Source organism: Vanessa cardui, chromosome Z, assembly GCF_905220365.1.
Source record: "Vanessa cardui chromosome Z, ilVanCard2.1, whole genome shotgun sequence".
NCBI lineage: Eukaryota > Metazoa > Arthropoda > Insecta > Lepidoptera > Nymphalidae > Vanessa > Vanessa cardui.
In genome coordinates, this window is record NC_061154.1 from 16,763,026 (window position 1) to 16,775,864 (window position 12,839).

Here is a 12,839-nt window from a genome sequence, read left to right on the forward strand (position 1 = left end):
ATTACTTGACAAACAAAACTTACCGTCTCCAACTTCTGTTCTTATTTTTGGTCTAGGTCTCATATGCGTTTTTCTATTATGCCTAGAATGTCGAATATCTTTACGCATTTCTTGCCGTATAGTATTATCTGGAAGACGAGGACGACGCTTTCGAACACCAAATGGACGATATCTACATTTTCTTCGCACAGTTGGTGTGTCACCTGCACAATCTAGCATATGCTGATGCAGATCTTCCAAGGAAACTCCTTTTCTACATTTTGTACACTCTCTGAATCCTCGAAGAGGCCGAGTTCTGTTATTCAGCTGACTTGGAGGCACATACAAATGCTTTAAAATATCCGAATTTAATAGAACTTCGCCAACTATTTCATAATGTTGTATTTGCGCATTAGGATGTTGAGTAGAAATGTGAGACGAGAGAGCTCTAGAGTCACGAGTTTGCGCTCCACAAGCACAACAAACATAGCACCGCGGCCTCACCCACTCACCGCTTAGAACCGCTGGCTTTAAGTCAAAATTAGGTGCATTTGGTACTAAGCCGAGCGAAGCAGGAAAGTCGGAGCTATCACTAGTTTGCAACGTAGGGCCAGTATAATTTACTACCTGAGAAGACGAAGTTGGAAGTTCTCTGCTCTCTAATATTTCTTTCAATTCGTTTCCAATAATGCTTTGTTTTTCGATTCTTTTCTCTAGGGGTGTCGTAAATTTTTCTTCAAATTTACGTCTCATGCAAAGTTGAGTCCATATGTCTAAACTGGAAACCAGTGTAATAATGCAATTGTTTGTGTGCGAGTCACGCTTTATTTGTTCGGGGCTCATTAAGTTTTTGTCACTTTCAAGATTGTCCCATTTCCATTTATGCTTTGGCGCAATACTTCGTGGCATGTAGCCATCAAAAACGTTCCTAGAGAACTGATCAGATGCTAACAGAATAGGAAATCCTTCTACTGTATTAATAGCAACACTATTTTTCGCTTTTCTTGTTTTTATAGTGTTTTCCGGATCTGGATTAAAGTTAAAAGAACCATCGAGAAATTTAGCTAAATTCTCCTGAACATTACTAGCCACTTTTGAGTAGAAACTTGTATCAAAACATTTTTCAAATTTTTGATTTGAATCGTCGATATGTTTTAACCAATCCTTTCTATTGTTTTCTCCTGTCCTCGGCGATCTGTGGACTACTCCCAGTCTAGATAGTATTTGATCAGCGTCTGTGTTGTGAAAAGAGAAATTGGGCGGTATCCTCTTATTCCACTGCAAATCGTCTAGGACAATGATTGCATTCTTTTCGATAACATTTACACTGCCCAAGCTCTTTCCAGGCGGCAGTATTAAATTAGTCGTTATGTTATCTTCAATGTCGATTGGATCGTGTGGATGCGAAGGCTTAAGTTCACATGATATAACGATACCGTTAAAAGCATGTCCGGTATAATTTTTATCATCGTTTTCAAACTCTCTATCATTGATACTCCTAGCCTTTTGGCTCTTTTTTGGAGTCGTTTTCTGGCGCAACTTGTTACGGTATGGTAATTTAGGATTTTCACACACATTAAGCTTATGCTCTGCTAGTTCCGTAGTAGAAGGAAATCTTGTGTGACAATCGTAACAAGCGAAATATTGATTTGGATGGTTATCGACCATGTGTCGAATAATATCGTTACTGTCAGCTTCCGTGTGGTTACAAAACAAGCAGTTAATAACGTTATCTTGCTTTGAACTCAAAATGTGAATGCGTCGAATATGTTTAGAGACAGCTTGCTTAGAAAAGAAAGACTTATCGCAGTAAGTGCAAAGAATTTGCGGAGCAGGTGAATCAGACTTGTCAGTGAGATCATCAAGTTTATTTGGAGACACTTTGGACGGGGTGCTAGATTTTTTAGGTTTGTCCTGAGCAGATTTGGAGTCCAGTTTGCGTATATTTGTAGTTGTTAGAGGACTGGGGATGGTAGATTTTCTCGGTCTCAACCTTCCATTTAAACCAGACGATGGTTCATCTTCACCCGTACTCATCGTGGTCAGTTCCAGAATTCTAAAAATAGGAACAAGTGTAAGTTATTTTTATGCCAGAAATACTGCATTGAATTGATCTCGGTAGAGGTATTGTTTGCTATATTGTATGGATATACATAAATGTACTCTGTTTTATTTTATTGGTTTAATTTATTTGCTTATTATTTGATCTCATTTAAAACATGTTTTGTTGTCATCTTCTTCTTACCCAACGATTTCAACAAAATATTAAAAAAAATTAATAAAAAAAAAACAACAAACTATAAAGTAACCGTCGTGTCCACTGGTAATATAAATGTTTATATAACCTTTGACCAATTAGTTTTATTAAAACTCTTTATTAAAAAATAAAATATTTGGGCACTTTGCATAACGACCAAAACGCGACTGAATACTTACAGTACTGAATACAAGACGTGAATGTGCAGGTCTAAATTATTGTGGTTATAAAGCGTTAATTTAAATCTTCGAGATACACCGAATGAAAGTAATCCTGACATATAGTTTGTAAGAGGCTGGTGAACACGTTGGTATATGAATTGCTCTTATTTTATATCGACGACGGTTAAAGTTCAGATCAATACGAATCAATGTAGTGCAGACCTATGTCGATAAGTTAATAATAAGTGCTGTGTCGCTGCGTTTTTGTGTGAAAACGCTTGCATAAATACTATTTTCAATTCTTTGGTCATCTGCGGTCGAGACTGCTTAAATTAATAGGGAAACAAAGGATGCCTGCCTGGGTTTAAATCCGAAATCATCGGTTAAGATGCACGCGTTCTAATCACTGGGTCATATTAGCTCTTTATTTATTTATTTAACATTAATATTTTCCGTTGATGTATTTATATTTAATGCTTGCAGCAAGTAGTATGAGATATAGTCCAGCGACCAGTATTAAGTAAGTATTTTTCCGCGGTCTTTCTCGATCATTATTCGAACAATGAAGTCCCAACCCGTGGGGAGATGTGGTCTGTAAGTCCTATGCGAGTCACTTTTTCATAAATCCAAAGCGCTACCAATTGACAATGCTACGCTCTGAAGGTAGTAAGCGTGGTCATTTATGTTTCTTAAGGTACGATTACTATTATCAATGATGAATGAACGACATGAGCATATCATATAGAAATTGTGTTCACCAACTCGCCAACCATAGTGGTCACATGGTCTACAATTACTTTTGTTTTAAATTAATTATATTTGAAAGATCCCACGAAACGCTAACAATTCAGTGTTACTCCAATTGCACAAGAAATACCCACCGCTTATAAACTGCAAGGCTAACTATGGAGTAAGATTTTTTTATATTATGCTTTGTTATTGTCATAAATACTAGTGATAAAATAATATGTAAATATATGTGTCTGTTAGTCTGTGGTCGAACAAATCATATTCCCCTTAACCTGGAGGACTATAATGAATTTTCTCATCTCGGATCGAAAACACCAATAGCAATTGTCAGTTACATCCGTCCCGGTTGCCGAGTTCAACAGCGTGGACTAATTAACTTGCTATGGTTACGCGGAGGCACCGCGCTTTCATGAGCTTGACCTGTCTATAGTCTTGAGCATTCTTCCAAACGGTGTTAACCTACATTCTCCATGAGTACTCATTTAGTATTCAATGAAATGTAGGGTTGCTCGAATCAGATCCGACATCTCTCGAATGCACTGCCTTATTCTTATACGTTTGCAGTCCAAAACGAATGCGTTGGGATGTAGCTAATGTTCCCTTTCGTGTTCTGGACAGCTATCAAACAATCGTCGCTTATAAATTCAAAACACATGTGCGTCAAGAGTGACTCTAAGGCTCTTTCTCTCAGGTTTAAATATATTTTATAAATATAAAAAGAAATCGAAATATTCAGACCACGCCGTAAAAAATATATTTTTTTTTTGTTTGAATTAAAGACACATAGAAAGACATTAAATTTAAAACATATAACAATATATAAACACAATATCGATATTTAAAAAAAATAACATTGGATATAACATGCGAAACATACAGTGCATGCAACTAACAAATAGAAGTTATCGACCGTCTACAAATTTAATAAATATAGTAAAAATGTTCATCAATAAGAGCAGCTTAGACGTTTTAAAGGATCTGACACGCCCGTGGGACCCCGCACAGACACAAGACTCATTAACTTATTAGTCTTTGTTGAAGGTACGGCCGTAAGCGGTCGGTGCCGCGTTACTCGGTCACGCAGTTACGCTATGTATGATCCTTTAATTATTTTCAAATTACACTTCAATTATCACAATCGTAACCTTTATTACTGATCATAGGTTAACGAAAGCAATATTAAACGTTCACTTATTTTTAGACTTACCTGCTTCGTACAAACTAAATGTATGGGGTGTAATAAAAAACACTATATTATGAGCATTTATTGAATTGATAAAACATATCAACTGAAAGTAAAAACTTTCATCTGTGTCGTCTCCTGGACTACAAATATCAACCTAACGTTCCGACGGTGCGTGTTTATATTAAACTCACACATCGATATAAACTTTAACAAACCCAAACTATGGTCACCCAAAAATTATAATTATTAATTTAAAAAAATATTTTTTTTAAGAAAACGAAACGAGGACTATCATCATATTTCACGATTATTCGAGTACGAGTCTCTATAGCGACATTGGCCGAACATAGCGTAACTAAGATGTTAATGATTACGTTCGTTTTAGAAACGATAGCTTATTCTCAAAAATTTCGAGTATATATTTAATACGTTTATTAATATATTTAAAAGCGGACCTAACCCAGTAATAACCTAACATATAACCTGATAACTGGCAATTAATCGATAAAAATCGGTCGACTTTTTATAAGATTCGAAATAAAATTTGTTTTGGTTTCCATATATGCAAAGGAAAAATCGAACCATAATATAAAGATTTTTGTAAAAGTCGATCAAAATGAAAAAATATCGAAAGTAGTATTAATTTTCTTTCGTTAATTATACGTTATTTCAATAACAATGTATGTCGATGCTTCTATTTTAACACGGATATAACATATTGATTGCAAACTCTACAGACAGATCATTATGTTATTTAAAAAACTATATTATAAGAACAGAAAAAATAGTAAGTTTCACTGCCTTTTTTAATCAAAAGATAATTAAATAAAGAAAATCTATGTCGAAAGACAAATAAGTTTAAAAAATATATATAAAGTATTTTTATAAATAAACTTTTTTCCCCGTTTCTGTACGACTTCTAAAGAGCAACAGATTTCGTCTCTATTAATGTAGAAAATAATATTTGGACGAACGCGATAAATATCGAATTATTTTTGTACTTAGCATTACAGATTATTATATATTTTTGAACGTATAAGATAGACATGTATAAAATTAATTTACAATGTCAACATGGAATTAAAGTGATCGCTATGTATGATCACCCTTTTGGTCATCGCGTCGTTTACATTAATAATTTAGCAAACAACATCAGCAACTCGCGTGCAACAGGTTTGTTTACAAATATTCTCGTTCTAATGGAACAAAGTTCTTGTGTATGTGTTCTGCGTTCATGAAATATTACGATACAGAAAAAAAAGACCTACATGTTTGATGATACTCAATGTTCTTGAATAAAAAGCTGATAAAACTGACTAAAGTCGAGAGTAAAAGTTTGAAATCAACGAACGCGATGTTCATTTGCTCTGAGGTTATTCAGTTATTTGAATATTCATTTATAATTTGACAAAGTATTTGTTAACTGTATTAGTTAATTACCTTAAAATAATTGTTAGGTAATTAATATGTGTAATCTTCTCCTTCTTCTGCAAAGCTGTGTCCAAGTTTGCTACAAATATTCTTTTAATTCGTCTTCCTTAGGACATCTCCAAAGCGTTACTTTTGAGTTGCTTCTCTATTATGTCAGCCTCGCTACGTTACTTATAAACAAATGTAACTCAAGGTATGAGCTGCTGTTGTTTGTATTCTCAAAGAGTCCCATTTGATCTAGCTTCTTTATCTTGGGCGTGCTACGTCTGGGCCTCGCAGGTGTTGATTTGTATTTAGGATTGGACATTTTATCACTGCCGCTATATTAAATTCGGTAGGAGAATAAAGACCTTAACCAGAGTAATCATACTTATTGGCTTTATTTATGTTACTTTTGAATATATCTTTTAGACTGCAGTATTTGTTCCATGGTTTCGGTAATCTTCAGCATATTGTTCGTTATTGTTTATACTTTTGTCAAAACTACAGGTTTTTTTTCAAAGGGATAATTTTCTATGTATCAAAGGAAGTCTACTACTTTCATTATCTCATTGTGTTCATTGACAAATAATTGTAAATGTCATACTAACAGTGGACTGGACGGAGTGTCCTAGGTTTTAACTTTAACAACACGTTTATCTTCTCGCACCAGTCTTGTTCGTAAATGATAGCTTCCAGACACGTTGTATTATACCATACAGAGGTACTTGGGAAAGCTTGAACTCCTAATTTTATTTTATCTATATATTTATTAGATATGCTTCTGATGACCTCCATATTAGCTGAGCTGATTCCTCGTTCTTTCAAGCTTTTCTATAGGAAATATATGCCTATATATGCATATATTGCCTACATGTGTTAAGATGTCTTTGATGTGTCTTCCTATTATGTTTTACAATATCTCTTTACTATCCTCGATCTATCGTTTTAAAGTTCTATTGCCTGCCTCTTGCCTTTTATTATGTGCTACGGAGTGATTGTTTGCTTTCCACGAATTACTGATTCAAAAAAAATGTTAGCTGTAGTGTATTTAATTGCTTCTTTTCGACTATGGAATTTTTTTTTAAACATAGTATTCAAGTTAAATGATGTATAAGATCTTTATTGTTTTTTCCGGCGAAAACAACAATCGTCTAGTCTTTTCATGAGATCTCGTACATATTTTGTTTTTTTTACTATGATTTTATTTCTTTATACAATGCGGTGACTTCGAGAGATACCGTTTTTCTGTTCTTTATTCTTCTCATATTCCTAATAAAGTTAATGAGAACAAACCGATAAGTTTTTAAGTCGTTCACGTTCACCTACCAGTGTTTGGTTTATCAAGATAAAAACGCTACTTTCAAAAGCTTGAAACATCAAGTTTTGATATGTTGTCGGGACACGTCTGTATTGATGAGTTTTCCTGGCAAACAAATTGGTCAAATAGCATTGCTGATAAGTTGTCATTCTAGTTCTATATTTGTTCTTCACTCTTTAGCTGACGTTCTTGTGTAAGTCTGAATTTGTCTTCTACTCTCGTTCTGATTATTTCAGCCTGTTATGGTATAGCTGAGTGGTTTACCAAGTCCGCGTCTATGTATTGGAATATTTTCTGTTTGTAGGACAATCTCGGTTTCCCTTCACCATCAAGGATCACCATATCCATCTTCGATTTCATTTTTGATACATGTTATTTATGGTAGAAATTTTTTGTCGAGTTTTATAATTCGTATTTTCTCAACTCGCTCGCTGCTTAGATTTGCGTACACATATCCTTGTGACTATCAAGTCACCAAATAGGCTTGTTTGTTTTGTTGTTATTTATGTTTAGTACTGCGACGCTTCTACCGTAATTACCTAATACACACCAGATAGAGAGTATAATTTAAAGTTTACGTCTTCTTCCATTTGGTCAACAAGCTGTTCTCATTTTGTAGACCTATTCTATTCTATTCCTTAAGTAATTTAATTCATTGATTTTTCTAATTCTATGAGCAGCCGTATATCGCAGCAGTAAGGTTCTGACATAATAAATTACAATTTGTTTTGAAGTGTTTGGTTATATTCTTCAACTGTGGTGGGCCGAGGTGGCAGATGCATTGTGTTTAGTTACTTTACTTATTGATGTTACTATGTTTACTTGTCATGATTACTGTTTGCATTGCTAGGTACTGACTACTAAAATGTTTAATAAATATGAAAACGATTTATTATGTAATATTTTTAAAGCCTGGAGAAATGAAGCTTTAATTTTTTTTTATAGAACTATTGTTATAATTGTGATATAAATTAACACGTTCTGTAATTATCGATTATATCGACAATAAGTAATGTGCGTTCCATCGAAGCAAACATGTTACCGCAATGCAAAATAATTACTAAAGCTACGGTTACACCTTTAGTAAGAAGCGTGACCGGTAGAACGAAACGATTTCGCCGTTAGTAAGTGGTAAGAGACTAAGCTTTCACTTAGCCATAACATGCTCGGACTCGTGATGACATCTTATAGTTTTTGGTTTCAATGTTGATAAAACAACACACCTGAGTTTTTACATAGGCCGTTCTTGTCACAAGTCAATGTCGGTTCGACATTCCCAATATTAAACGCCTGGATTTGAGCGAACCTCCACGTGAGAGCGAGCAACTCTTTGACGTCTATCAAACCCGTCAGCGATCGCAAAGCGTTTGAAATACAAAACAGCTTTTTCGCTTTTCTTTGTGAAAATTTTCACAAAACGCAACAAACAATACACATATTTAGCGTGGTCGATTACCAATAAACACGAACGAGTTGTAATTGACACATACATCTAGTGAAACGGCGACTGGTGGAGGGTGAAAGCTAGATATCCATACAATCATGCAGACAATACCGATATACAGTTCTGTAAGAGTGGCAGGCGGCACCACGTACTCACTTGGTCAACAGGAACAGGCGATCGGGTGAAAAGTCATCTAAACAATCGTCTGATGCGAACGGCAGCGGCTCGAAGTCTTTCGACTCTACATCATGCTTACAGCCCAACGTCAATAAATCATCTGGCAGGTATCTGGACCAAAAGTTCACCTATTAACGTATAGGCACAGCCTCGTCAAAAAGCTAAAGAAAAAAGAAAAAACAAAAATAAATAAATCGTTCAAATGATAAATGTAACGCAAATTAAAATTAAACAATAATAAATTAGTAAAACGCATAATTAAAAGTTCGCTTTGCTCGTAAGATACAAGATTAAACAAAAATGTTTCTCATATAAAACACTAATATGTATACAAATGTAAGTTAAGTGGTATAGAAGGAATGAAAAATTATAAAGTGAACGGGATTTAAAATGTTTTATAAAATACACGCAATAAACGGACTGGGTGCGTTCAGAAACGGCTCGCCCACCGACCACCCCCTCCGGGCTACGGCCCACGTGCCCCCACCCCGGGCGCCGCTTGCCGCCTCCCACTCCGCCCACAGCGTGAAACCCGACTCCCTATCATCGAATGCATCACACAGGCACACTAAGCCCTTGTTAATGTTAAACCTTAATTGATAAATATCAATAACTATGATGGTATGCAATTTAATAATTTTTCTAAAATTGAAACAAATCATTCATTCGCGATGGCGTAATGTAGCGGCTTATAATATCACGTAAAATTAGAAGCAATATATAAAACAGCGCGTCATCGTCTTCACCGTAATTATTCAAAGACCAGCCTACAACACTCAGCATATCAGTGACCCACTTTAATCACATACGAATATCACAAAGCAACGCCTCGCAAAAACTATTGCTGTCATTAGGAGACCGTCAATTTTCTTATTATATGGGAATATATTTTATACGACTTTTTTTTATTTTGACGGTGACATACGATAGTATTAACAATATCCAAGCGATATTACGAGTCGATTAGCGAGTCGCTCGAACAGCACAAACAATCCAATCGTGGTGCTTTGAAAAATTATCTCTACCTAATTGAGCGATTATGCCCGATTACAATACAAACTTCGACCGACACTTAGTTTTTAAGTTTGGTCAAATATATTTATTAATTAATTCATTAATTACTTACAAAGATTTAAACGCAAAGCGTACATAGTATGTAGGTCATAAATAAAAAGTGTCGCATCGAAAACATACGAAAGGAAAAAACAAGAGTGAAATAAGTCGTCGCTAGCGGCGAGTTAGCGGCGAGCTACAGGCGGCTACGGGCGGCCACAGGCGCCGGCACGCAACACGTACAAACACTTTCGCACCACGTGCTCTTGTTTATTCGGCGATTGCGGGGATTCGAACGCTTACATAGCTATATATATTATAACTGCCGTTTTTCAGAGTCAGATTTAAAATTACAATGAAATAAATTCGATAGAGTGATGTGTGAATGAAAGAAAAGAATAAATCAAAAACGCAAATTACAACAGAGTCAACAAGACGACGAGACTAAGTTTGCATTAGGTCAGCAGTGGGCAAAGCATTCGTATAGATCTGACTCAATAATTAAAATTGATACAATATGATAGTACTCACGGATGCAGATGCGGGGCGGCGCAAAGCGCCCGCCCCCGGTTGTACGCAGGGCCACACGTGGCTCTTCTCCGCGGTGGCCGCTATGCAAACAACTGCTACGAACGATTTCACAGCGGAACCGCGTAACAGCCAGGTTGTTGCAGCTCCTGGCCGATATCAGTGGATATCACCTGTAACACCACAATCCTTCAGCAGCCCGCACGACTGAACATTTTACCGTGAAACTTACTCGGTCTTTTAAACGATGTTGTTACTTTGAAACTTAATTGAGTAGCACGAATCAAAAAGAGTCAGCAAAAATACAAAATTCACAGATTTTACTTCGTTTGGTCATGAAACCACAATATCGCGAGTAAGATTTACTTTATTTAATGTATATAAATAAACAAAAAAGTTTTCATATACTTGAGAAATTGACAGCATTTATAAAGAAACTTTTAAATATTAATAAAGCAGTTAATATACTGGTATACTTAAAATATCGCTAGTCATTAATTAAATTAATTTTTCAACAAACCGAAAATACGAAAAGCATAAACAACATACACGAAAGCAAGCAACGACGCGCGGTAGTGTGGCGAGTGCCGACAGGCGACCGTCTGCGAGCAGCGCTCCGTGATATATGACAGATGAGGCTCGTCTACAGGACGGAGCCTGCGGCCGGGCTGGGCGGCTAGCGTCCGGGGAAACGAGAACTAAAGCCCTAGAGCGCACGAGCGAACTGAACACTACTTTTTTTTTAAACTCCCGGTGCGAGCTGGCAATTACGTAGGTTCCGTGATAATTTTCATTATGATGTCCTAAACAAATACGATTCGTAATAGAAGTGCATACGACTCAAATCCGCCGCGGATGATGACTCTCTGTTCGAGTTTTATACAATAAAGGTTACAAGTGTCATTGTTTTAGTACGTCGGAAATTTGATATACTTTTGTAACGTTCATTACGTTCGTTTTATTTCATGTTGATTAATTAAAGCGAATTTAATAACGAAAAGTTATTGATTACTTGCATTGCGCATGGATATGTGTTCCTAGATTTTCTTCACCTGAGTCGAGCTTCCCTTTGGGATTATTTTTTCTAATTATATTTCCTATTTGCAATTTAATAAATAATTCGATTGAAAAGCAAGTTCACTTCAAAATGAATTCAGAAATGTGCTATATGTCAGCCGTGTATGATTTGAAGTTTATGTGTCGAGCAATGAATATTAGAGTGTGTTTTGTGGCCACGCCAGTGTTCATTGTAAACAAAGATAAAACGTCAAATACTACTGCGATTATCTTTTAATCGGCATTACCCTCCTCAAAGCTAACGCTACCGCGCATTGGGCCCACATTCCTGCCCGGTTGACTTGCTCGTTTGGGCAAATCTATACTTCGATTTCGATACAGTTACTATAAGTACACTCAATGTATTGATGGACATCATATTGCAGTACCTTCAAAACTCTTATAATCTGAAAATTTTCTGGTTCCTAGTCTTTTTCGTCTTTACGAATACAAGAGCTTAAATTTATTTGAAAACTTAAACTTATAGAACTAAGAGGTTAAAAATAAACTTCGCTATTACATGTTTTACAAATTCGGACCCGTTTTCACAAGCTGTATTTAACCTGTTATTTCTTCAACAGTTCTAAGTCCTAATTATTATGTTATCATATAATTCAAGAATTATATTTGATTTAGAGGTGTGTCGCCAAAAGGCCGTCAAACAATGATAGTAGGTATTGATGTCTTGAGGTTGGAAGGATGGTTGGCCCAGTGTAACTTCAGGCACAAGGGAGATAGGTATGACAAGCCATGGCATCTCATTGGCGATGTATCCTGTTGGCCAGTCCGTCTACCAATAATGTAAAATAATTTAAAAAAGATAATGTTACTTTATTTTGAAATTACTTCAACAAGAAACATACCTGATTCTCTCACGTATTTCACAAAAGTAAGGCAAGCAGAACCGTAATTTAGTACAAAATATACAGAAATATTTCCTATCTCACTTGAATACAACTTTGAACCCTTGTTTTCACTAATGTTATTTTTTTTAGAAATATTGTCAACAATTGATAAAATAACTATACTATCTTAAATTATCTTTAATCGAACACCAAAAGTGGATAACAATTGACTAGTCACCAATAATATAACCACATTTTGTATCATAGTTTATTTGACTAAGTATTATCTACATATATAAAATAACAAGACCTGACTCATCATCGCCGAGCTTAAACTGCTAAAATGAGGGCCTTGAAAATGGAGAAGCAGGATTGACTTATCGAGTTGACACTAACTAAGAAAGGAATTTTGGAAATTCTACCTTTTAAGGGATGAAATAGGGGTTGAAAGTTTGTATGCTAGTCCGTCATTTTTTTAATTTAGTGACATGAAATTTTATTTTTGGGATACTGATTAACATAAATCGATACCTATTTCAGCGTTTTTAAATATTCTATCCATAAAGGGGTGAAATAAGGGTTGAAAGTTTGTACGGTAGTCCGTAATTTTTTCAAGTTTGAGACAAGAAATTTTATTTTTGGGATACTGATTAAACAAAGATCGAAACCTAT

The 12,839-nt window shown here is 35.5% G+C and overlaps 1 protein-coding gene across 2 annotated transcripts in view; it reads right to left on the reverse strand.

Annotated features, from left to right (window-relative positions):
* LOC124542928 overlaps window positions 1–12,839 on the reverse strand; it is a 43,612-nt gene that overhangs the window by 11,168 nt on the left and 19,605 nt on the right. Inside the window, exons 2-4 of one of the 2 annotated variants that reach the window (XM_047120873.1) lie at window positions 10,270–10,439; window positions 8,665–8,796; window positions 24–2,035 (exon numbers count right to left, since the gene is read on the reverse strand). In XM_047120873.1, the coding sequence (XP_046976829.1) occupies window positions 24–2,016 (1,993 nt within the window). In that variant the 5' untranslated portion in view covers window positions 2,017–2,035; window positions 8,665–8,796; window positions 10,270–10,439. Of the gene's footprint in view, window positions 1–23; window positions 2,036–8,664; window positions 8,847–10,269; window positions 10,440–12,839 lie in introns of both variants that reach the window. The other variant, XM_047120872.1, reaches the window with a different exon arrangement.